The sequence below is a fragment of the Chiloscyllium plagiosum genome, unplaced genomic scaffold, assembly GCF_037043375.1.
Source record: "Chiloscyllium plagiosum isolate Xiang-an unplaced genomic scaffold, Cpla_swu_hap1 HiC_scaffold_12, whole genome shotgun sequence".
Taxonomy (NCBI): Eukaryota; Metazoa; Chordata; class Chondrichthyes; order Orectolobiformes; family Hemiscylliidae; genus Chiloscyllium; species Chiloscyllium plagiosum.
In genome coordinates, this window is record NW_028270150.1 from 77,620,927 (window position 1) to 77,648,209 (window position 27,283).

At 41.4% G+C, this 27,283-nt stretch overlaps 1 protein-coding gene across 3 annotated transcripts in view; it reads left to right on the top strand.

The window, feature by feature from the left end:
• The window catches only part of frmpd4 (FERM and PDZ domain containing 4), a 646,818-nt gene extending 621,855 nt beyond the window's left edge, over window positions 1–24,963 (top strand). For 2 of the 3 annotated variants that reach the window (XM_087992956.1, XM_087992957.1), the window contains exons 11-16: window positions 2,393–2,519; window positions 3,194–3,283; window positions 12,829–13,011; window positions 13,879–14,032; window positions 19,815–20,885; window positions 21,179–24,963. In XM_087992956.1, the coding sequence (XP_087849082.1) occupies window positions 2,393–2,519; window positions 3,194–3,283; window positions 12,829–13,011; window positions 13,879–14,032; window positions 19,815–20,885; window positions 21,179–24,609 (5,056 nt within the window). In that variant the 3' untranslated portion in view covers window positions 24,610–24,963. The remainder of the gene's footprint in view (window positions 1–2,392; window positions 2,520–3,193; window positions 3,284–12,828; window positions 13,012–13,878; window positions 14,033–19,814; window positions 20,886–21,178) is intronic. The other variant, XM_087992958.1, reaches the window with a different exon arrangement.
• Window positions 24,964–27,283: the final 2,320 nt, after the last annotated feature.

A 27,283-nucleotide genomic window follows, 5' to 3' on the forward strand; every position in this document is an offset into this window, starting at 1 on the left:
AAGAGAGAGAAAAGAGGCCAATCACACAAGAGAAGAATATTGGGATTACTTTGTTTGATTTTTAAAAATCAACAACAATGAATGAGAATCCCACACTTAGCAAATTAAGTCTGCAATGGCAGCGAAATTATTGGCAGTAACTAAAACATAAAACAGCATTAAAAATGTGTTTACATTGCAGTGGACAAGCCCTATCTTTGATGGAAGACTTTAATGGATATATCTCCTAGGTAAAGAAACTTTGTGCCTTTCATATGTTTCAATGTTCGGTCCCTTGGTGAGACATTGAAACGGCAGAGGTTCTGGAACAGTGGGGCAACACTTAGAGTAGCCTTCTGATTTAATTTCTATGTTGGTTATCAGAGGTTACAATGTAATATTTAATATCAATAAGTACTGTCAGCTCATTGCCACTTCTGCAGAAAAATCTCATTCAATTTTTTTTAATAAGAAATCAGGCCAGTTAAGCAACCTCTGTCCGATTTGATCAAAAACTAAATTCATGTTGAGGAAGCTGGAATCATCAAGTACGTATCAGTGAGACTCATTTGTCACACCAGAGGCAGATCAGCTGCAAGGCTCTTGTTGGTTTGGATTTAGATTACTTCTGCCATGACTTAGATACTGTAGCAGCCTGTGTCCAAGTACAGCAATGACTGGAAAATATTCAGTCTTGGGCTGTTAAATGATAAGCAATGTTCCTATCTTGAAAGTGCCATGTAATGGCTATCTCCAACAAGTACAGAACATTTCAGAAAAGAATTCAAAATATTCAATGAAAATGCACTCCATTGAGAAACAAATACTCAGCAAAAAAGACCAACTAAGGAAGTTCAGATTGGATTAGATTAAAGTAAATCACACACTTTGAAAATGCTCTATTCATCCCTACTGTCTGCTCCCTGTCTGTTAACCAATCCATGATAACATATTGACTCCTTTTCCATGCTCTTGTGTGGTGCTTTATCAAATGCCTTTTGTAAATCCAAAGAGCACATTTATCAATGCCCCAATATCTTAGCCTTCTTGTTACATCCTGAAAAAACTCTCATAAATTTGTCAGACAGGGTTTCCTTTCAAGAAACCATATTCATTTAATTTAAGTGGATTGTAAATATTTCCTGAATAATAGATTTCCACATTTCCAGATGATGGATGTCAGGCTAACTGGCTTGTCATTCCTCGTTCTCTCTCCTTTATTTCATGTATAGCAGTGTTACATTGACGAATTTGCACTTAGCAGAGATTATTCCCAAATTCAAATTTACTGCTAATCTAAACTATAGTTTGACAAAAAAAACTTCAGAGACATCCCACCAACCACCAATTTTCAAGTTACATTCATTCTTCATTGTCTCCACTCTGCGCTCCCATTATAAACACTGATTCTTTCTGCCATGCAAAGAAACAGCAATGTTTCCCATATATAAGATGAATTGTAGCAACTCACCAAGTCTCCTTTGATAGCACCTTCCAAAACTACAATTTCCACCACCTAGAAAGACAAGGAGAGTAGATATTTGTGAGTACCATTATTCATCAGGAATGGCTGATGAAGGGCTTATGTCCGAAACGTTGATTCTCTGCTCCTTGGATGATGTCTGACCTGCCGTCCAGCAACACGGTGGCACAGTGGTTAGCACTGCTGCCTCACAGCGCTAGAGACCCGGGTTCAATTCCCGACTCAGGCGACTCTCTGTGTGGAGTTTGCACGTTCTCCCCGTGTCTGCGTGGGTTTCCTCCGGGTGCTCCGGTTTCCTCCCACAGTCCAAAGATGTGCAGGTCAGGTGAATTGGCCATGCTAAATTGCCCGTAGTGTTAGGTAAGGGGTAAATGTAGGGGTATGGGTGGGTTGCGCTTCGGCGGGTCGGTGTGGACTTGTTGGGCCGAAGGGCCTGTTTCCACACTGTAAGTAATCTAATCTAATCTAATCTAAAAACACGCTCTTGACTTTGATCTCCAGCATTTGCAATCCTCACTCTCTACTGAGTACCACCATTGCCAACTTCCCCTCCAACCGCACACTATCCTAACTTGGAAGGATATCTCCATTTCTTTGTTGTCAGTAGATCAAAAATTCTGGAAATTCTCTCTTATCTTTGGATCATCTCGGAAACGCAACAGACAGACTGCAGCAGTTAACGAAAGTGATCCATTACTGCATTCTCAAAATAGAGTATATTTAGGGGTGAGCAGCTTACACTGCCTTACCAGTTATAATCACACAAGGTTAAGAAAATCCACCATCTTACATTATTTATGAATCAAAAGGCTGAGTTAGAATTCTGTGCAACATGTTTTGACTTAGCTTTTCTTTTATAAGCAGTAATTTAGAAGCAAGCAATCTTAGAGAAAGGTAACCTCTGCCCTTTGAATTATAATTCTTTCACAGGAAAGAATGGGGCCTTGAAACCTTCCTTCCCCCTATGGTCTTACAGAGCATGAAGGAGAAGAATGTGAAGAAAGCACTTTCTCACATCCTGAAAGCAAACCAAAATCTTGTTCCTCCGGGCAAAAAGGTAACGTTTCCCCATAAATTAATAATGATCTACAAGATAAAATATTTCACGGCAGTATAACTGCTGATATTGTTCTATGAATTCTACAATATTATGCAGGAACTTTGTTTCTTATACAGGAGATGTACTATTGTTGTCAATGTTATCACCAACAGAGTAGGGCACGGAATAATTGTGATTTCACCAGTAGTATAACATTCTTGTGTTTTAAAAGAGGTATTGCATGGGGTCTAACACCAATTAAATGAATAAAGAAATAAAAATGTAGTAATACAATGTGACATTACAGAAATGTCTGAAAAATTTAAACATTCCCTGTGTTAAACTAGCAACTATTTACCTTCTAGAATAATTAAATTGCTGAGAAGTTTCAAAACTGCAAGAAATTACTAAAGAATCCTTTTTTAATGGGCCAGAACTCAGTCTGACTGTATTTTGTTAAATTCTAGTTTTGGTGGTGAAGCTGAGTATCCATCGGCATGAGTTAAACGAATTTCCATTTTGTGTTTCTCCCCCCAGTACAAATGTCTATATTGACAGAAATATTAGGATGCTTGATATTTAAACACTAAGTTATATTCAACTGTATTCTGACACATTCAGACATCAGCAATTCATCATCACTCCTCAATGTAAATTTTACCTCAATATTAGTCTCTTACTTTCTATTGCAGCTCTCGGCACTGCAAGCCAAGGTGCACTACTTAAAGTTTCTCAGTGACCTGCGTTTGTATGGAGGCCGGGTCTTTAAAGCAATGCTAGTGGTAATGTATCTTAATTCTTCTCTGAATTTTTCTAACATTGGGAACAAAACTTATATGAATCTTCAAGTTAGGTAAAAGCTATAATAACAATCCTCGAAGATGTGACTCTTCACACACCGACATACACAAACACCCACAAATTTATCAGGGATCACGTTAGATTATTGGATCAACATTGACAATGTTTCTGATGAACAAATCACATGACTTATTGTATTGCTGTGTTTACCTTCCAAAAAGATTGCTAAAGTAGGTTATTTAAAAATTCCCACCAAGAATAATAACCCATTATCTCGAGTTGTCAAATCGCTACAGTTTAATGACCTTGAGTGTTTGACAACAATTTAGGAAAGCTTGAGTTTTCGGAAAAATTGGTCTTGTATATATAGAATCTTTACTAGAGAATATTTATTAGGCTATTCATACCTTCAGTTGTGGTCTTTCTGTTCATAGCTCACTGAGGTGTTATTGCCACAAAACGAAATGCACTGGAGGTGTCTTTGAAGTCATAGAGTCATAGGGATCTACAGCATCGAAACAGACCCTTCGATCCAACCCATCCATGCCGACCAGATATCCCAACCCAATCTAGTCCCACCTGCCAGCACCTGGCCCATATCCCTCCAAACCCTTCCTATTCATATACTCATCCAAATGCCTTTTAAATGTTGCAGTTGTACCAGCCTCCACCACTTCCTCTGGCAGCTCATTCCATACACGTACCACCCTCTGCATGAAAAAGTTGCCCCTTAGGTCCCATTTATATCTTTCCCCTCTCACCCTAAACCTATGCCCTCTAGTTCTGGACTCCCTGACCCCAGTGAAAAGACTTTGCCTATTTATCCTATCCATGCCCCTCATAATTTTGTAAACCTCTATAAAGTCACCCCTCATCCTCCAACACTCCAGGGAAAACACCCCAGCCTGTTCAGCCTCTCCCCATAGCTCAAATCCTCCAACCCTGGCAACTTCCTTGTAAATCTTTTCTGAACCCTTTCAAGTTTCACAACATCTTTCCGATAGGAAGGAGACCAGAATTGCCGCAATATTCCAACAGTGGCCTAACCAATGTCCTGTACAGCCGCAACGTGACTTCCCAACTCCTGTACTCAATACTCTGACCAATAAAAGAAAGCATACCAAACACCTTCTTCACTACCCTATCTACCTGCGACTCCACTTTCAAGGAGCTATGAACCTGCACTCCAAGGTCGCTTTGTTCAGCAACACTCGCTAGGACCTTATCATTAAGTGTATAAGTCCTGCTAAAATTTGTTTACCCAAAATGCAGCACCTCGCATTTATCTGAATTAAACTCCATCTGCCACTTCTCAGCCCATTGGCCCATCTGGTCAAGATCCTGTTGTAATCTAAGGTAACCTTTTTCGCTGTCCACTACACCTCCAATTTTGGTGTCATCTGCAAAATTACTAACTATACCTCACGCTCACATCCAAATCATTTATATAAATAATGAAAAGTAGAGGACCCAGCACCGATCCTTGTGGCACTCCAATGGTCACAGGCCTCCAGTGTGAAAAACAACCCTCCACCACCACCCTCTGTCTTTACCTTTGAGCCAGTTCTGTATCCAAATGGCTCGTTCTCACTGTATTCCATGAGATCTAACCTTGCTAACCAGTCTCCCATGGGGAACCTTGTCGAACACTTACTGAAGTCCATATAGATCACATCTATCGCTCTGCCCTCATCAATCCTTTTTGCTACTTCTTCAAAGAACTCAATCAAGTTTGTGAGACATGATTTCCCACACACAAAGCCATGTTGACGATCCCTAATCAGTCCTTGCCTTTCCAAATAAATGTACAACCTGTCCCTCAGGATTCCCTCCAACAACTTGCCCACCACCGAAGTCAGGCTCACTGGTCTATAGTTCCCTGGCTTGTCCTTACTACCCTTCTTAAACAGTGTTACCACGTTAGCCAACCTCCAGTCTTCCGGCATCGATGATACAAATATCTCAGGAAAAGGCCCAGCAATCACTTCCCTATCTTTCCACAGAGTTCGAGGATACACCTGATCAGGTCCATCCACCTTTATGCGTTTCAAGACATCCAGCACTTCCTCCTCTGTAATATGAACATTTTGCAAGGTGTCACCTTCTATTTCCCTACATTCTATACCTTCCATATCCTTTTTCACAGTAACTACTGATGCAAAATACTCATTTAGTATGTCCCCCATTTTCTGTGGCTCCACACAAAGGCTGCCATGCTGATCTTTGAGTGGCCCTATTCTCTCCCTAGTTACCCTTTTGTCCTTAATATATTTCTAAAAACCCTTTGGATTTTCCTTAATTCTATTTGCCAAAGCTATTTCATGTCCCCTTTTTTGCCCCCTTGATTTCCCTCTTAAGTATACTCTATACTGCCTTTATATTCTTCTCAGGATTCAGTCTATCTATCCTGTCTATACCTTACATATGCTTCCTTCTTTTTCTTAATCAAACCCTCATTTTTTTCAGTCATCCAGCATTCCCTATACCTACCAGCCTTTCCTTTCACCCTAACAGGAATATACTTTCTCTGGATTTTCATTATCTCATTTCTGAAGGCTTCCCATTTTCCAGCCGTCCCTTTACCTGTGAACATCTGCCCCCAATCAGCTTTTGAAAGTTCTTTCTGGATTAGTGGTGCTGGAAGAGCACAGCAGTTAAGGCAGCATCCAAGGAGCTTCTTGCCTAATACTGTCGAAATTGGCCCTTCTCCAATTTAGAACTTTAACTTAGATCTGGTCTATCCTTTTCCATCACTATTTTAAATCTAGTGGAATTATAATCTCTGGCCCCAAAGTGCACCCCCACTGACACCTCAGTCACCTGCCGTGCCTTATTTCCCAAGAGTAGTGTTTATTCAGGCAATGCTGATTTCGGAAACCCACAGTTTTTTGTTACTCATCACATTCAGGATCTTGCAGAAAGCATAAAATATCCTTTCCTTGCAGCGAACGTGGTTTAGATTGTAACTTTTATTGGTAATACGAAAGTCTTCTTTCAGCCCGTGATTCTAAATATAGCAGCCTCAACCCAGATCTTCACGAAAACAGTTGTCCATCCATGCAGCGTTAACTGGCGTTAAATTGACAGTTTTACTCAGAGGAGCTGTTAAGTTCACAAGCTTGAGAAATGGAAGACTTCAACCTTTCCTGTTTTTTAGTTTGGGTTATGGCTCATTGTTAATGCAGAGTGGAACCCTGGTGTGCATGATCTATGACATTGTATACCATTGCTCCAGCGCTGACAGCCCTCATCCGAAAAATGCAACATTTCATTACCCTTCAGAGAAAATCAGTAAAAGGGAAAAAAATTGCTTTTCAGCTTTATGAGGTGGCCTACAATTTATCAGTTGTAAATTACATTGAGCATTCAAAATGTCATACTGTTTTATTTCAAAATCATTCATTGACATTCACCTCATAATGCACCTCACATTTAGGCACAGGATGTAAATCTGTATATAAATGAACATTGATGTTTGAAATTAATGGATTTTTCCTGTGTGTGAGAAGACCAAACAGGAGCATTGACGTGACAGAATTATTACCATTTCACTCGAAGGGCAACTTCTGGACATAGAGTGCTGCACAACCTACAACCACCTGTATTTATGCAGCAGTTTTAACATAGTTAGATTACCATCGTGGTTCACAGAGCTGCTGTCTATCCATTCAGATTTTATGTGGTGCATAAATGTTTGTGGCAGTGAGTCGTTCCTCTTAGGTTAGTTTCTTGTTTCTATTCATCAGCACCTAATAAAAAGAGAACATGTGACCTATCAAGCCTTATTTTCATAAAAACACAGGCACAGTTTCCCTAACTTGGATTCTCCAGAAGCTACTCAGACATTGCAGGGTTTTCTTGGGATTTTAGTTATTAGCATGCTCATATATTGGTATGATATTACATTATCTTAAAATATTATCAAATGCAAATATTTATTTTTGCATTTGTATTTAGTAATTATTTTCCAGAGCAGTACAGTGGAGCAGTGGGCAAAACTGACCCCATGATCTCTAATTCACTTGGGGAAGTCCAGACATGGTAGTGACCAAACATAGAAAAGGTGGACCCACGGAATGCTGCTCCTCCAATTTCAGGCCGGTTCTCTCCCATACTGTTGCTGGAACGTTCGTAAAGAACCATCCTGTGATTGGAGGAGTGAGATGAGCCGCAGAAGGGAGCACAGCTTCTGGGTAGGCTAGCAAGACCAGAGACCAAGGCCTACTGCACTTGGAAACAAGCTGTGGAGCAAGGTCAGGAAGGAAAGACTAGGGGTTAGGCTAGTTTCCTAGGATCTTGGGGAGAAATGAGACTGCAAACTGGGTAGGGAGGTCATACAAATGGCAGATGGACAAAGAGGTGCTGTAATGGGAAGAAGGAGAGAGGCTGCAAAGAGGACTGCAAAGTGGGGGAAGGGAGTGCGGTGAGATTAGCTACACAGAGGAAAGCGGTCCCAAGAAGAGGAGGGAGTCCCATGGAAAGGGGAAATTGGGCTGAAATGGTGACAGAGAGGCTGAGAAAGGGAAAGATGAGCTGGGAAGGAGAATGATGGATGGCAAATTAGGGAGAGCATGCAAAAATAAACATAGGAATATTCATTTAAGTGAGAATAGGAAGACTGAGGTAGTGAATCTGTTACAAATTAATGTGGCATCTCTAGATTAAAGCTGCAGGAGCTCAGGGGTGATTATAATCCCATTCTATTTTCCTCCATATATATCTTAATGAACTCGGTGTCAATTGAACAGATTTGTTTCATAAGATTTGCATTTCTATCTAATGACATCTCAAAGCATTTTATACATTATGAATTATTTGAGGTTATTTTCGAGACAAATATACAATGGTTTAGCTGTAACCTTTCCAGTTCTTGGATAGCTTACTTAGAATGATGGTTTTTGTGTACAATTGCATAATTCGTTTTAGAAAAATTGTTATTGCAAATTTATACTGATTGTTTTCTATCAATTAAAATGTTATGTTATCTAAAAAATCAATGCTTTCCTTGTGTGTCATGGCTTTAAATTCAATGGACCACTGATGATCATGAGGATGAATTATTTGAATTCTGCTGCTGTGAGCGTCCAAATCCCACAGATACTGAGAGTATTGATGCAGCATGACTGCTTCACCTAATGAAGGAGTTAGTGAGACTGGATAAGGAGCCCGGACAAACAAAAAGTAGCACTGAAAATCAAAAAACAGCTCTCGAGAATTCTCACCAAAAATGTGCTTTCAGTCCTGTTCTAATAACTTATTCCTTACCAATCCTGGACAGAACAATTTCGATCCTCTGTTTTTGTTTGTCAACATTAAGCAGACAAAACCTTCAGGAAAATAACAATGTGAAATTTGCCTTCATGAGTCTTAAAAATAATCAAATTGGACTCTCGAATTTCATTTCAATCTTAGAGCTCATGTTCAGCTGTGAGCAACATCACCTTGATAGTTTGCACATCCTTGTGGTCCAGAAACAAAATTCCACAGGAACTTGACCGCCTTTGATAATAATAACCCAGCGTATAACAGTCACAGTGTGTATGGCAAAACTTTCTGTAGTTTGTCCAGAAAAATCTTTCAACCTGAAACAAACAACTTTGGCTCCTGTGTTGCTATACTTTTATTGACCTTTTATCTACATTGTACTGCCATCTTTCCTATACACTTTGACTTACTTGCAGTACACAGTTTACTGTTAACAAAAAGCTCTGCATTATGCAAAGTATGGTAAATATTTGTAAGAGAGTTCAAGCAGGTCTATCAGTATCACAGTCTTACTAATGTTCATAAGTAATATAAGCTATCTTCTGACATTAGGAGAACAATTGAAATGCCAATCAACTATCTTTTATTTTAATTAGTGCCATAGAGTCATTGAGATGTATAGATGGAAACAGCCCCGTCAGTCCAACTCGTTCATGCCGACCAGATATCCTAAATTAATCCAGTCCCATTTGCCAGCACTTGGCCCACATCCCTCTAAATCCTTTCTATTCACATACCCATCCAGATGCCTTTTAAGTGTTGTAATTGTACCAGCCTCAAACACTTCCTCCGGCAGCTCATTCCATACACGCACCATTCTCTGTATGCAAAAGGTGTCCCTTAGGTCCATTTTAAACCTTTCCCCTGTCACCTTAAAACTATATCTTCTAGTTTTGGACTCCCCCAACCCAGGGGAAAGCCCTTGTGTACTTACCCTTCATGATTTTAGAGTCATGGATTCATAGAGATGTACAGCTTGGAAACAGACCCTTCAGTCCAACTCGGCCATGCCAACCAGATATCCCAACCCAATCTAGTCCCACCTGCCTATCCCCTGCCCATATCCCTCCGAACCCTTCCTATTCATGTACTCATCCAGATGCCTTTTAAATATTGCAATTGTACCAGCCTCCACCACTTCCTCTGGCAGCTCATTCCACACAGGTACCACCCTCTGCATGAAAACGTTGCACCTTAGGTCCCTTTTATATCTTTCCTCTCTCATCCTAAACCCATGCCCTCTAGTTCTGGATTCTCCCACCCCAGGGAAAAGCCCTTGTATAAGTCCTGCTAAGATTGGCTTTCCCAAACCGCAGCACCTCGCATTTATCTGAATTAAACTCCATCTGCTACTACTCAGCCCATTGGCCCATCTCATCAAGATTCCTGTTGTAATCTGAAGTAATCTTCTTTGCAGACCACTGCAGCTCCAATTTTGGTGTCATCTGCAACTTACTAACTATACCTCTTATGCTCACAAATGATGTGGATGTAAATGACAAAAAGTAGTGAATCCAGCACCGATCCTTGTGGCACTCCACTGGTCACAGGCTTCCAGTCTGAAAAACAACCCTCCACCACCACTCTCTGTCTTCTACCTTTGAGCCAGTTCGGTATCCAAATGGAAAGTTCTCCCTGTATTCCATGAGATCTAACCTTGCTAATCAGTCTCCCATGGGGAACCTTGTTGAACACCTTACTGAAGTCCATATGGATCACATCTACTGCTCTTCCCTCAGCAACCCTCTTTGTTACTTCTTCAAAAAATTCAATCAAGTTTGTGAGACATGATTTCCCATGAACAAAGCCATGTTGACTATCCCTAATCAGTCCATGCCTATACATGTACATGTACATCCTCTCCCTCAGGATTCCCTCCAACAACTTGCCTACCGCCAAAGTCAGGCTCACCAGTCTATAGTTCCCTGGCTTGTCCTTACCACCTTTCTTAAATCGTGGCACCACTTTAGCCAACCTCCAGTCTTGTGGCACCTCACCTGTGACTATTGATGATACAAATATCTCAGCAAGAGGCCCAGCAATCACTTCTCTAGCTTCCCACAGAGTTCTAGGGTACACCTGATCAGGTCCTGGGGATTTATCCACTTTTATGCATATCAAGACATCCAACACTTCCTCCTCTGTAATATGGATATTTTTCAAGATGTCACCATCTATTTCCCTACAGTCTATGTCTTCCATGTCCTTTTCCACTGTAAACACTGATGCAAAATACTCGTTTAGTTTCTCCCCCATCTCCTGCGGTTCCACACAAAGGCCGCCTTGCTGAACTTTGAGGAGCCCTATTCTCTACCTAGTTACCCAGTTGTCCTTAATGTATTTGTAAAAACCCTTTGGATTCTCCTTAACTCAATTTGCCAAAGCTATCGCATGTCCCCTTTTTGCCCACCTGATTCCCCTCTTAAGTATACTTATATTACCTTAATAGTCTTCTAAGGATTCATTCGATCTATCCTGTCTTGACCTGACATATGCTTCCTTTTTTTTGTTAACCAAACCTTCAATTTCTTTCATCATCCAGCATTCCCTATACCTACCTGCCTTTCCTTTCACCCTAACAGGGATATACGAACTCTGGACTCTCGTTATCTCATTTCTGAAGGCTTCCCATTTTCCAGCCGTCCCTTTACCTGCCAACATCTGCCCCCAATCAGTTTTTGAAGGTTCTTGCCTAATACCATCAAAATTGGCCTTCCTCCAATTTAGAACTTCAACTTTTAGATCTGATCTATCCTCTTCCATCACTATTTTAAAACTAATAGAATTATGGTCACTGTGCTCCCCACTGACATCTCAGTCACCTGCCCTGCCTTATTTCCCAAGAGTAGGTCAAGCTTTCCACTTTCTCTAATAGGTACATCTACATACTGAATCAGATTTTTATTTTGTACCTGCTTAACAAATTCCTCTCTATCTAAACCCTTAACACTATGGCAGTCCCAGTCTATGTTTGGAAAGTTAATATCCCCAACCCTTGCCACCCTATTATTACTACAGATAACTGAAATCTCCTTACAAATTTGTTTCACAATTTCCCTCTGACTATTAGGGGTCTATAATACAACCCCAACAAGATGATCATACCTTACTTATTTCTCAGTTCAACTCTAATAACTTCCCTGGATGTATATCTGGGAATATCCTCCCTCAATACAGCTGTAATGCTATCCCTTATCAAAAACGCCACTCCCTCTCCTCTCTTGCCTCCCTTTCTATCCTTCCTGTAGCATTTGTATCCTGAAACATGAAGCTGCCAGTCCTGCCCTTCCCGGTTAGGCCTCTGGCTTTGAAATAAATGCAGTTTAATTTATCAGTCCTACATTGTTCTCTGTTTTGTCCCTGCCTGCTCTGACTGTTGGACTCTTCTTTTCTCAACTGTACCAGTCTCAGATTGTCTCTTTCCTCACTATCTCCCTGGGTGCCCCACCCCACCACCTTACTAGTTTAAATCCTCCCGAGCACCTTTAGCAAATCTCCCTGCCAGTATATTAGCCCCTTTCCAATTCAGGTGCAATCAGTCCCTCTTGTACAGTTCACTTCTCCCCCAGAAGAGGTTCCAATAATCCAAAAATGTGAATCCTTCTCCCATACACCAGCTCCACAGATTTTAATAAATCTCAATAAGGTCACCCTTCAGCCTCTGATGCTCCAGGGAAAACAGCCCCAGCCTATTCAGCCTCTCCCAATACCTCAAATCCTCCAACCCTAGCAACATGCTTGTAAATATTTTCTGAACCCTTTCAAGTTTCACAACATCCTTCCAACAGGAGGTAGACGAGAATTGCACGCAATATTCCAAAAGTGACCTGACCAAAGTCCTATACTGCTGCAACATGACCTCCCAACTCTTATAATCAATGCTCTGACCAATAAAGGAAAGCATACCAAATACCTTCTTCACTATCCTATCTACCTGCGACTCCACTTTCAAGGAACTATGAGCCTGCACTCCAAGGTCTCTTTATTCAGCAACATTCCCCATACCATTAAGTGTATAAGTCCATTTCCTGATTTGCCTTTCACATTTTTCTAAATTAAACTCCATCTGCTACTCCTCAGCCCATTGGCCCATCTGATTGAGTGAGATACTCTACATATTTTGTAGCACTTTTCAAGAATATCACAGTTGATTCCCATTGCCAATGTAAAAGCTTTGCCCATTTGTTGGACGATCTTTGAATTACAAATTGATGCAACACTGAAGTCTGACCCTGCTTTGTCTTTTTTTTCACTGTAACAGCAAGGGGAGAAACACTCTGAAGTCACCTTATTAGTGGGACCAAGATATGGAATAAGCCATGTAATCAATGCAAAAACACACCTTGTGGCACTACTGGCTGATTTCAGCCATGTCAACAAGATTGAGATGTTCTCGGAAGAAGAAAACAATGTTCGAGTTGAACTAAACGTGTTGGATGTTAAGGTGAGAAAATGCTGTTTCCTTGGAGGTGGTGAGGCAATTGCTGTAGAAGGGGATTGGGGGCAAAGAACAGAAGAGAGTGGGGAGATTGTTGATAAGACATAAGTAAAAAATAACAAATCAAGTTTCAAAGTTCTGGAGCTCTTCCTGTTACCTCATAGGTACATTTTAACATGAAGAACATTGGAAGCTTGAATTTTAAATATCTGTAACATCAACTGAAAGAGCTGAAAACGCCGGCTTGTTCCTAGTTGGGCGAATAAGTCTTGGCAGGATAGACCTGACAAGATTTCATTTCATGAGTTATTTTATCACCCTGTGAATGGATTTGATAGTTTGAATTCCAAATAGATAGTTTTAATTTTAACAATAATAACAGTGGTGGCACGGTGGCTCAGTGGTTAGCACTGCTGCCTCTTAGCACCAGGGTCCCAGGTTTGATTCCAGCCTTGGGTAACTGTCTGTGTGGTGTTTGCACATTCTCCCTGGGTTTCCTCCGGGTGCTCTGGTTTCCTCCCACAGTCCAAAGATGTGTAGGCCAGGTGAATTGGCTGTGCTAAATTGCCCATAGGTTAGGTGCATTAGTCAGAGGGAAATGGGTCTGGATGGGTTACTGTTCAGAGGGTCGGTGTGGACTTGTTGGGCCGAAGGGCCTGTTTCCACACTATAGGGAATCTAATCTAATCATACTGTGAGTTTTAAAAAGAGTTCCATATCTATGAGATGACTCATATTCAGTCAGTGCATGGGGCCAATTTCTGTGTAATTCTTTTACTATTACAAGAAAGGTTCACTGATTTGATAAATCAAAATTAACTTTTCAGTCTCAGATGTAAGATTTTTAAACTGCTGTTGTGCCTTTGTTTGCAGCCCATCATATTATTAATGGAGTCAACAGATGCAATGAACCTTGCTTGCTTGACTGCTGGATACTACAGGCTGTTGGTAGATTCACGACGCTCCATATTTAACATGGCTCATGGCAAATGCACTGTGAATAATGAAGCAGGTAGCATCATTCGATGTGAGCATGCAATTTTTCTGAATTTATTACATTGAAAACATTAGTTTAACAATTACTTCCAGACATCAGGGGATGATTTGTATATTTGGGCTGGGGGTGATTGTGGTGCTAGGGCTGGGTGAAGGGTGGGGGGAAGAGGGTGGAGGGGAGATTGAAAACTTAGACAGCTATTGAATTGTGCAGTATTACACCAGTACAAGCTCAGTCCTTGTGCTAGCTGAGGTAGTTCTTGGGAACAGCAGATCAGAGTCGAGAGTGTGGTGCTGGAAAAGCACAGCAGGTCAGACAGCATCCGAGGAGCAGGAAAATCGACGTTTCGGGCATAAGCCCTTCACCTGGAATGTTCTTAGCAACAGTCTTCTCAGTTTGTTCCATAGTGATATCATGGTACAAACCATGCTTTGTAACATTTAGACAACTGTGATGCTACATGGACGGAGAGGGAGAGATTGCGGATGACTTTTAAACTATTGAAGGCACCAAGCCTGACCAATAACTAATACATGGGGCTTGATATAGCATGGATTCATATCTGTAACTTTCAACAATGATGGAAAAGGAGATTTCCTGGATACAACCTGTTTAAAGAAATATGAATGAGTTTGGTTGTACCGAGGATACAAAGGAAATCTTTCCTTGTGGCAATATTGTGATTGCCTTTGTGAAGAGACAACAATATTTAAATACTAGCATTGTTACTAATGTCCTTCTAATCTCTAAAAGACTAAAATCATTTTATCCATAAGACCATAAGACCATAAGACATAGGAGTGGAAGTAAGGCCATTCGGCCCATCAAGTCCACTCCGCCATTCAATCATGGCTGATGCGCATTTCAGCTCCACTTATCAGCGTTCTCCCCGTAGCCCTTAATTCCTCGAGACAACAAGAATCTATCAATCTCGGCCTTGAAGACATTTAGCGTCCCGGCTTCCACTGCACTCCGTGGCAATGAATTCCACAGGCCCACCACTCTCTGGCTGAAGAAATGCCTCCGCATTTCTGTTCTGAAATGACCCCCTCTAATTCTAAGGCTGTGTCCACGGGTCCTAGTCTCCTCGTTTAACTGAAACAATTTCCTAGCATCCACCTTTTCCAAGCCATGTATTATTTTGTACGTCTCTATTAAGTCTCCCCTTAATCTTCTAAACTCCAACGAATACAATCCCAGTATCCTCAGCCGTTCCTCATATGTTAGACCTGTCATTCCAGGGATCATCCGTGTGAATCTCCGCTGGACACGTTCCAGTGCCAGTATGTCCTTCCTGAGGTGTGGGGACCAAAACTGGACACAGTACTCCAAATGGGGCCTAACCAGAGCTTTATAAAGTCTTAGTAGTACATCTCTGCTTTTATATTCCAACCCTCTTGAGATAAGAGACAACATTGCATTCGCTTTCTTAATCACGGACTCAACCTGCATGTTTACCTTTAGAGAATCCTCGACTAGCACTCCCAGATCCCTTTGTGCTTTGGCTTTATTAATTTTCTCACCATTTAGAAAGTAGTCTATGCTTTTATTCTTTTTGCCAAAGTGCAAGACCTCGCACTTGCTCACGTTAAATTCCATCAGCCATTTCCTGGACCACTCTCCCAACCTGTCAAGATCCTTCTGCAGCCTCCCCACTTCCTCAGTACTACCTGCCTGTCCACCTAACTTCGTATCATCGGCAAACTTCGCTAGAATGCCCCCGGTTCCCTCATCCAAATCGTTAATATATAATGCGAACAGCTGTGGCCCCAGCACCGAACCCTGCGGGACACCGCTCGTCACCGGCTGCCATTCTGAAAAAGAACCTTTTATCCCAACTCTCTGCCTTCTGTTAGACAGCCAATCCTCAATCCATCCCAGCAGCTCACCTCGAACACCATGGGCCCTCACCTTGCTCAGCAGCCTCCCGTGTGGCACCTTATCAAAGGCCTTTTGAAAGTCTAGATAGACCACATCCACTGGGTTTCCCTGGTCTAACCTACTTGTTACCTCTTCAAAAAATTCCAACAGGTTTGTCAGGCATGACATCCCTTTACTAAATCCATGTTGACTTGTTCTAATCAGACTCTGCTCTTCCAAGAATTTAGAAACCTCATCCTTAATGATGGATTCTAGAATTTTACCAACAACCGAGGTTAAGCTGATTGGCCTATAATTTTCCATCTTTTGCCTTGATCCTTTCTTGAACAAGGGGGTTACAACAGCCATCTTCCAATCATCCGGGACCTTTCCTGACTCCAGTGACTCTTGAAAGATCTCAACCAATGCCTCTGCTATTTCCTCAGCCACCTCTCTCAGAACTCTAGGGTGTATCCCATCGGGGCCATAGATTTGTTTACCAGAAATTATTTCTGATCTTTCTCCAGTAAGAGCTGAATGTTGTTGTAGTGTAGTCCATTAATAACTGCATGATATAGGTGACCATATGTGAATCTGTACAATGAACTTTGGGAAGTTATTCAATAATGGAAGGCATCACAGTCAAATTCAATCCTGTCTACGACCAGCCCACACACAGGTGCATGTGCACACAAGCACTTTCTGGTAATTTTGTTGGAATTGATTTTCTTTTTCTGCCTAATTTGATGCTTTTTGACACATTTGCACCAGACCTTTTTATAACTAAGGAAATTTAAAGCAATGAAGGTTTCAATAAACATCTAGCCACCGTTTAAAAATAAGGCATTACGCATTTAAGACAGATGAGGAAGCATTTTTGTTCTGAGAATTCTCTGCCTCAAAAGGCAGTGTATGCAGAAATTTTTAAGACCAAGGTAAATAGATTATTGATTGCAAAGGGGATGAAAAGTTATTGGGAGTCTGAAGGAACATAGAGCTCAAACAAAGCCAGGTCAGCTGTGATCTTATTGGATGCCAGAGTAGACTTGAAGGATCTACTCTTGTTCCTCATTCACAATGTATTCACTCCTCAATGCTGTCACCAAAGTTCCCACTGCAATCCACCTTAACGTTATCAAAATCATTTTTCAATTGATAGATTTTTAAAATTATATTTGCTATTCTCCTAACTGATCGGTCAGTTTGCAGTTTTATTATGGCACGTCGAATCAATGCTTGTGTTCAGAGAACATGAGGGATGTACAAACAGAACCAATATAGGTAGGCCAGAAAGCACAGTGGGGAGGGGAGGGAACAAAGGAATGGATTTAGTGCAAATTAAGACCTGGGCGGCAGTTTTCATAAATAAAGCTCAACGGAATAAAATGTACAATTAGCCACAGATGGTACACGCAGTCCATAAGTACAAGTCCCAATCACACACAAGTGAAGAAGTGACTACTTGAAGGTTACATTGCATCTGTGACTGATTTCTTTCATTCAATCAAGCATTGAATTTTAACGAAATTGTGGCTCTGGGGCGCATGGTACAGTAAAGACCAAAGAAATCTGTTTCCTGACACAAGCCTTGAACTCATCCATATTTGGTTGTAACAAAAGCCCGAGGTTGGACAGGCAGCCAATCTGTTTCAAGGAAGAATGGTTGCAACTTTAAATAAGGCTGCTCATTCTATCATCACACATTTTGATTTAAAACTTAGCTGCTGTTGAAGAGTTCTCCTGAGCCTCAGGGGAGATGGCAGGTTGCAGAAGATAAAGACTTGGTGTGTTCAGAACATCTGCAGAGGCACCTATCTCCTCTGTCCAAGGGCCTGTCTGAGAAGCAGCTGCAACTGGGCACCATGCTCCTAACAACATTCTCCAAGAGATCTCCAAACCTATTACAAGCCCTCCAACCTCTACTTTGCCATCAAACATCAATCCTTGCCACACCACCACCCCCTGATCCCTCTTGAAGCTTCTGAAACCTTCACCACTCTTCTAACTTAGCCTGAACACCTCACTTGCCTACCCACATGGCCAGGGTTTGAAAGCAGGGTGACAAGTGTCAGTAGTAGTGTGAAACAGAGTTGGGAAAGAAGACTTGAGGATTTTGGAGTGAAGCAATGAGGGATCAGGAGAGGGGTAATGAGTGGAGGGCAGAAAGCAGTAGGTGAGTCAGGTGGCAAGGAAGGCAGTCATGGTTTAAGAGACAGACAGCAAGTGAGATCAGTGGGGTTTTCTATGGCTGAGTTTGATTTGTGCCATTTTGGATGCAGGCAGCTACATGGGATGGAGTCTGCAGTTGTGGCTTCAGCAAACGCAGCCTTGAAAACAAAACTGAAATTCAAGTTAAGATAAGATACCCCCTGGTGAAGGCAAAACATGCTGACCACTGTTAATCTAGAATAATTATAGTAGATCAAGCTTACATAGACAGCTTTCATTAGAAATATGGACAAGGAAATTTATAATAGAAGTATAAAAACAAAGAAAGCATATGACTTTGGAGCCTAATTCTGCCATATGTTCAATCAAAATTATCCTGTGGTCTCTGATTCCACTAAAGCTGAAACCTGGAATTACTTTTTCACTCCCTGCACAATATTACAAATTTTCAGAAGGTTGGTTCTTAGGTGAACTCTTAAGTCACAACTATTTGAGGAGGGATGTGTTCTTACTCCCATTTTCAAGACCTGATTATTTATTACCTTGGCTGCTCAGATAACTTGCAGCTAGTTTGATGGAATTCTCTCTCTTTGCAAAAAGCGTTGACTAGTTTTCAGCACAGATGACAAAAATGGATTCCTCACCATATGGCACCCACAAATTCAAACTCCTTTTTCCAACCAATGTGTTTGCTAATTCCAATCACGTTCTGTTGTTGTTTGATACTTTGAGATTCTTTGGTCCCAGTTTGTTGCATAAGGAGAACTATTGAAATGCAATGGAATATTGACAGGATCTATTCACATTTGTCTAACACCCGTTGGGTTTCAACGTTTCCTTTTGGTGATGTTAAAAACAGTCAGGTCATTCTTCAATGACGACTCCTCCTTGAACAAAGGTTTGTGAGAATTCCCATGGTTGCTGTGAATTTCCAGATTTAATTACACATTCACTTGAGACTCAGCACTGGATTAGTGGTGCTGGAAGAGCACAGCAGTTCAGGCAGCATCCGAGGAGCAGTGAAATCGAAGTTTCAGGCAAAAGCCCTTCATCAGGAATACAGGCAGAGAGCCTGAAGGGTGGAGAGATAAGTGAGAGGGGGGTGGGGGTAGGGAGAAAGTAGCATAGAGTACAATAGGTGAGTGGGGGAGGGGGTGAAGGTGATAGGTCGGAGGCAGGGGGAGGGTGGAGTGGATTGGTGGAAAAGAAGATAGGCAGGTAGGACAAGTCATGGGGACAGTGCTGAGCTGGAAGTTTGGAAGTGGGGTGAGGTGGGGGAAGGGGAAATGAGGAAAGTGTTGAAGTCCACATTGATGCCGTGGGATTGAAGTGTTCCGAGGCGGAAGATGAGGCATTCTTCCTCCAGGCATCTGGTGGTGAGGGGGCAGCGGTGAAGGGGGCCCAGGACCTCCATGTCCTTGGCAGAGTGGGAGGGGGAGTTGAAATGTTGGGTCACAGGGCGGTGTGGTTGATTGGTGCGGGTGTCCCGGAGATGTTCCCTAAAGCGCTCTGCTAGGAGGCGTCAATCTCCCCAGTGTATAGGAGACCACATCAGGAGCAACGGATACAATAAATGATATTGGTGGATGTGCAGGTAAAACTTAAAATGACAAGGGCACATGATTTGTAGCAGCCATTTTAATATCATGCTTTTGTCTAAATTTTAAAAGTATTGACTGAGAATTATAATATATTGGAATATGACAAAGAAGTGTTTATATTGTGTGTGTTAAGTAATGATGCTGATAGTTATTTATGAACAATCTGTCTTTCTTTTCCATAGGCCCAGAATACAAGACCAAACATAATATGCACACCTTAGAATGGAATTATTTACCGAAAAGTTCATGCCACATCAGGGCTAAAAAAGAAGATGCCCAGCCATCATCTATTAGAGAATTAAAGCAGCAAAATATAGATTTTGCAAATGATTCAATTTATCATGAAGATTCAAGAGGGGGGTTAATAACAGAGATTACAGATGTTCATGACCATAGTCATCTAGGGGCCGAATATATAAATACTATGGAAGCTGAAAACAAAGCTTTCAACAGGTTGTCCTCTGGGAAAGAACATACAAAGACAGTACAAGAATCTCCAAGGGGAGCAAAGGTATCCTTTGTCTTCGAGGATCACAATGTAGCTGCCTTTAATCCAAGACACCTTGGATATGAAAGATTGCTGGATGATAGTCCAAGCAATTTAGACCAACAGGCATCTATGTATTTGGCCAATGTAAGTGACACTAAATGTTCAGAGTACTCATTCCCAGGGATTGATGTGGACAACATTGATACAAACGCAGTTTATGCAAACATTAACGATAGCAGAATGTTTGCAAGTGCAGAAAACATCGAAGAGCCGTTACTACATGACATATGTTATTCAGAGACGACAGATGATGCTGAGGATGAAGATGAGGCCAGCTGTGAGGAAGATATCCCACTTGGAGAGGCCGACAAAACCGACATTCTCAATATTTCTGGATCTAGCGATGACATAATTGACTTAACATCACTTCCTCCACCTGGAGGTGATGACGATGATGAAGATGATTTTCTCCTTCACACGCTGAATATAGCAATAGCTGCCCCTCCGCCAGGTTTCAGAGACAACAGCTCTGATGAAGAAGATGGCCAGCATCAACAAGCGCAGAGTTCACAGGAGACCGCCCAAAACAAATGCTCTCCAAGTGATGACATCCCAGTGTCGCTCATAGATGCCATTCCTACACAGGCTGAAGACCAGAGTGGTGAGCAAGCATTAGATGATGCAGTGGTATCCACTTTGCAAGCACTGGAGGCGCTGGCAGCTTCTGAGGAGCAGTCCGTTCAGCAAACAGATGACAGTTCAGGTTCTTTCACCATAGTAACATTTATTCATTGACTGTCATAATGTTCCATCTGTAAATTTGTTAACAACTTGGAAACATTCCAGAACAAATTTTACCATCAGTGTGTCATCCCATTTTTCTGATCTGGCATGCTAATGGAACAATCTTAGTTCATATTTCATGCGCTGGATGCTTATTATGCACTGAAATTTAAGAATGCTAAACACTTTATTTAATAAACCTATTTTATTATGATTAAAAAAGTGCCTATGATGACGTAATTAATTGGGTGTTTATTCTCTTATGGCATACAGGTGTAGTGATATTAAGAGCTTATAGTCCTGAGTCGTCATCGGATTCTGGCAATGAAACAAACTCCTCTGAAATGACTGAAAGCTCTGAGGTAGCCTCAGCACAGAAGCATTCTGAGGGTTCCATGCATATGCTTGTGGCCACCAGTGAAGGCTATCAACAACTTCAAGAAGAGCAAACTGAATTCCCAATCTCTCAGAATGAGAACATAGGGCCCACTTCTAAAATGATTCCAAAAGCTACACATTCCTTGACTGTCCAACGGGGTAGCAATGCAAAGTCGAAAGCTGTGCCTTCGAAACAGATACTTCCTTCTGAGGAAGTTGAGATGGAGCCAGAGACAATGGAGACAAAATCTGTCACCGACTACTTCAGCAAACTGCAGATGGGATCTCTGATGTATTCTTGTGCAAGTAAGCAAAAAAACAAGGCAGGTGATAGTAATGTCAAGATAGCACATGATGGTAATGTATCAGTGAAAAGGCAACATGCAAACAGAAAGACAGAACTGGGCGATGATTTGTCATCGAACGGCAAATACAGCACATTGATTACAAAGAACAGTCACGGCACAACCACTTTTGACTTAGAAAGCACTACTTTCCGTAGAGAGACACAAAGTTGGTTTCAAGTTTCAGGAGAAAAGATGACTGATCAGCATTTCCCAGGGTTAATTAATGGTAAAGGTTTTCACAAATCCTGCGTAGTTTCTAGAGCTGAACATGAAGGGAAAGAACCAGATACTGAAGTGGATGATCGTTGCTCCTTGGCCAGCACTTCCGGGCTTGGACGTGATGAAAGCTTTCTTTCTGATACCACTTATATGTCTTCAACCAAACACCTGACCGATTCAGAAGATGCAGAGCTGTTCCCTGATGATCACTCGTCAGAGCTTCCGGAAGCTGAACAGAGTGTGACCAGACTTTGTGAATACCATATGACAAAAAGAATGTCCTCTTTGCAAAGTGAGGGTCATTACTCTTTGCAGAGTTCCCAGTGTTCTTCAGTAGATGCAGCCTGCAGTACAGGCAGTAGTACGTGTGCCACCCCAGTCGACTCCCCCCTCTGTACAAGTGATATTAAGCACATATTATCGGAATCTTCTTTAAAAGGCCTTGGCTACATTTCAGAAGATCAACGAACACTTTTGCTTCAAAGCCACGGAACATCATATAAAGATCTACATCCCCAAGCTGAAGCCATGTGTCATAGGAGAACAGCCCATAACACGCATGCGCCTTCAAATGCTGAACCAATATTTGGTACCATACGTGATGGGTGCCACCGAGTACCCAAGATTAAAGAAACCACAGGTACCTCAGTAAACAGCGATAATATTTACAGAGATGTTGAGCTGCAACATTTAACATTTGAAAGTAAAATAGAGAGTGAGGGAAATGATTATTTTCGAGATCAGGAAAGTAGTCCTCTTTTGTCAGATTCACCTCAGGAAGTTAGCTCTCAAAATTCTAACACAGATGTAGTGGAAAGAACAAGTAAGCCCAAACCTGATGATGGTAATCGTTTATCTCAAGAAATTAAACACAGCACATTTCTTAATCTTAAAAGCACAAAAATCACTTTCCCGAATGAACATGACAGTGTCAAAGAATATAAGAAATTTTCTAAGTATTATAGGTCTAACACATTAACATTCCCTTCATTGGTTTCAACATCCAAAGACTCATTTCCTTCCAGTAAAAGTAAGTTAGCTAAGAATTCTCTATGTAATTTTAGAAATATAATTTTTACTTCCTTGCCAGCCAAGTTGAGGAGGGAGAATGACTTAGCTAAACAGAGGACTCAAAAAACTAGACAGCTTGAGGAAACTAATGACAAAAGCAAGCAAGTTGACTGTTTTGACAGAGATGTAGGACAAGATCTGCATTCTGAGCAATGTCTCAGTCTGAGTAAAGGAGCTGCCAGTGAGAATGATAAAGCTGTGCCTGGAGGTTTTGATGAGAAGCAGCTCTCTGCTGAGGACAAGCAGTGCAACCCAGATTGTAAATTGCAGCATGTTGTCAAGGAGGTGCTTAATGATTCTCTGTGTTTTTCTGCCACCCCTAGTGTAGCTTGCACACAGCCTGAGCAACGAGGAAGAGGAGGTGCAACTTCAGCATTCAGTAATCAATTCAAAGCCGACAACATTATTCTGCCATCAAACATTTGCAATGATACAAAGGTGCCAAGTACCTGCCGAGAGTCACCTGATCTTTCCAAAGTAGAACAAGCGCATGCAACACCACTTAATAGGAAGGCCTGTGAAGTTGGCAGAGGAAGCCTTAAAATTCCTCCCAGAAAGAAGGTGTTGAGGCGTTGCAGCAGCAGTGTTACACCAGGAATGGGAAATGTAGAAACCCTAATAGAAAAATCAAAGACTTTCATAGGATTCCAGTATTCCGATCTCCCCGAAATATCTGATCCTCATCCTGTACAGAAAAGAGTCGAACTTCCTCTGGGCGAGAGATTATCAAAGAGCCACTCTCAAGGATCAGTGAGAATAAATTCATCATGCTGCTCCATTACTGCAGACGGGAAGGATAGTCGGAGATCAATGGAGATACTTTCAGTGCAAAAGGATTTCCGACACATCAAGCCATTGCCTTTTCCAAAGGTGGAGATGAGCAACTGGAAGTGTCGTGGTCCTTTTACCTATTGTTTCCTTAATAAAGACAATGATGCTGAAGAGGATGATGATGATGATGGTTATGGTAGTAAAGGACAGCTGTCTTGCTTGGACCAAAATCATCTCTTCTCCAGTCCATCTCAAGCATTCTGTACGTCCTCCAACTCTGCAGGTGCCAGAAAGGCTCTCGGACTGACTGTGGAACCTTGCAGAGTGACTGGGGGCTACAACGGCAACGAGGAGGAACATACAGACACTAATGACATGGCATTTGCTGGCAGGATTGCCAGAATTAATGCTCTAAAGGACAAGGTGTATACACTGCCAGGCGGATTTCTTGCAGCACAGAGAGATGCCAGCGAACTGCTGTCTCTTTTGCAGGCAAGCATCGGTAATAAAGAACATGTAAAATCAGATCTCCGTCAACTCCGATTTAGCCAGTACAAACAACTGTTATCAGTTGAATCGAGGGAGTTGGGAAGCGCCTGCAGGAAAATGGCTGCTGCAGAAAAAAGCCCAGAGGAAATGCTCTTAGCTATGACGTCCAGCTTCCAAGTACTGTGTTGCTTAACAGAAGCCTGCATGCGATTAGTTAAAGTAATGAATTCTGAAACACAGCAACAGGAAATTGTTGCTAAGGTAGATGAGGTTGTAATGAACTATATTTGTCTGCTGAGAGCTGCTAAAGCAGTATCTGGAGCAACCCCCATTGATCCTAACGTTAAGGTTTTAGCGCGACATTCAATTACCATGACGGCTATTGTAAGCACACTAACCCGTTCACTTAAAACGCTTTTAAATAAATAAGATGCAAATCGTATTTTAAAATGTACCCTTGTAAAGCCATACATAGAGTTTACTGTAAGTGTGGGGCCACCACACGGACTGCTATAAAGGAAACTTGGTTTTGTGTACATTATGTTTTATATGATGAGGCTGTGAGCTATTCATATGTTATACAGCTCAATCTGCTAGAACTGTAATGTAATTGAAATTCCCTTTCTGATGACAAGGAAGTATAGAAAGCAATGGTATAAAAATTAGTTATTTTTCATATGGAACCCGAGCTCCAGAATGGTTGAGTGGCCTGACCAAGTGTGTCAAGATCCCCTAGTACTATAACTGCCATCACGGGGTGGGGGAGGGAGGGCTGGGGTGTTTGGAAGGGGTTGTCGATACTGGTCACATACGTGATGCTTCATCACTCTGTAAATAATAATTATCTAAAATTTTAAAGTATGCTTTTTAACCAATGCAAACAATATAAACAATAAACAATTAAATTGATCAGTTATGTCTTATTATTTTGGGGAGGCAATCACAAAGGTGAAAGGTATGCTTTCCCTTCCTTCTGCTTTAGATTGTTCTGACAGCAGTTGTTTAGCACAAACACACAATCAGGAAATATTCTAAACTGAGGAACATAAAAGTTATATATCAGGCGAAATATTTATAGAGTAAGCATTTTTTTAAATTGTAGAGAGAAATATTCTATTAAAATATATTTTTAAACAAACCATTACAATGCCCTCTAAAACTAGTTAACCTGCAAGCAGCAAAGGAATACAAGCTTTTTTTAAAGTAGTTAGGTTTCTGCACATCATTCATTCTGAACAGTTCAGTAGTCGTCTATCAATATGAATTATCATCCCTTATAGGAAAGTATCTCTAACTAGATAGTCAATGAAAATAAAGCTGCCTCAGGCTGTGAGCACATTTCAGTACGCAAAATGGAGTCTTAGGAAGATAGGATAGTGAAGAAAGTGTTTACTATGCTTTCCTTTATTGGTCAGAGCATTGAGTATACGATTTGGGAGGTCATGTTGCGGCTGTACAGGACATTGGTTAGGCCACTTCTGGAATTTTATGTGCAATTCAGGTCTCCTTGCTATAGGAAGGATGTTGTGAAACTTGAAAGGGTTCAGAAAGGATTTACAAGGATGTTGCCAGGGTTGGAGGATTTGTGCTATACGGAGAAGCTAAATAGGCTGGGGCTGTTTACCCTGGACCATCGGAGGCTGAGCAGTGACCTAATAGAGATTTGTAAAATCTGGAGGGGCATGGATAGAGTAAATAGACAAGGTCTTTTCCCTGGGTTGGGGTTTCCCGAACTAGAGGGCATAGGTTGAGGGTGAGGATTTTAAAGAGACCTAAGACGCAATGTTTTCACACAAAGGGTGGTGCATGCATAGATTGAGGGATACGAGAAAGTGCTGTCAAATGGGACTAGATTAGGTTAGGAGATCTGATCGACATGTACGGGTTGGACCGAAGGGTCTCTTTCCATGCTGTCCATCTCTATGACTCTAATTAGGGATCCTAGGGCCACGGTTGCTATTTTAGTGTTGAAAATCATCAAGAACAGGTCTGAACATTTCCATGGGCAGCATAGCTGGGAACTCAGCCAAACTAAGTTTGACAGATTTTCATTGAAAAATAATGTGAGCTAGGGACATCCCAAGAACTTCATCCTATGATGTATTGTCACGGATTGAAGACAACCTGTATATGTCCTTGTCAATAATACTGTGAAGTTTAATCTTAGTAATGAGCAAGAGAAAATATCACACCCAGTTCATGATGTTAGAGAGGGTAGTAAATGGTCAATGACCACACATCCTCAAAATGACAAGAGGATTATGCATTTCATTAGCATCATTAAAATAGAAGCAGCTCCCAAGTTGCTTCACAGATGCTTAGTTGGTCAAAAATTAATGTATTAAAAACATGTCATGTAATGCATAAAGCAAAGAAAGAAACTTGGTATTGCAATCCATCATTGGTGCCAATGAAATGTTGCATATTTATACATGCAGATTAGATTAGATTCCCTACAGTGTGGAAACAGGCCCTTCGGCCCAACCAGTCCACACCGACCCTCCGAAGAGTTTCCCACCCAGACCCATTTCCCTCTGACTAATGCACCTAGCACTATGGGCAACTTAGCTTGGCCAATTCATCTGACCTGCACATCTTTGGAGTGTGGGAGGAAACCGGAGCACCTGGAGGAAACCCACGCAGACACAGGGAGAATGTGCAAACTCCACACAGTCACCCAAGGCTGGAATTGAACTTGGGACCTTGGTGCTGTGAGGCAGTAGTGCTAACTACTGAACCACCGCGCTGCCAGATGATAGTTCATTTTTTAATATAACTTACAACTGTACAAACTGTAGAAGCTCAAAAGGTTTCACATTTTGTTTCCTCAAGACGCCGACTTCAATAATGACAAGTAGCGGCCTTCACATTCCTTTATGTTAAAATCCATCACCTGACCAAACAAACCTATTCACTTTTGTGAAATGGTGCTCAGTACATTGTATCTTTCTAAACTTTTCTTCATATCTTTTCTAAATTAGCAATGTAAGCACATTGAGCCTTTTTGACACTTTTGCCCTTTCCTTTTATGACATGTAGGCTGGTGTGCCAATTTAGACGATGTTCATCTTCTTAAAATATGCAAGCACTTACGAATTACAGC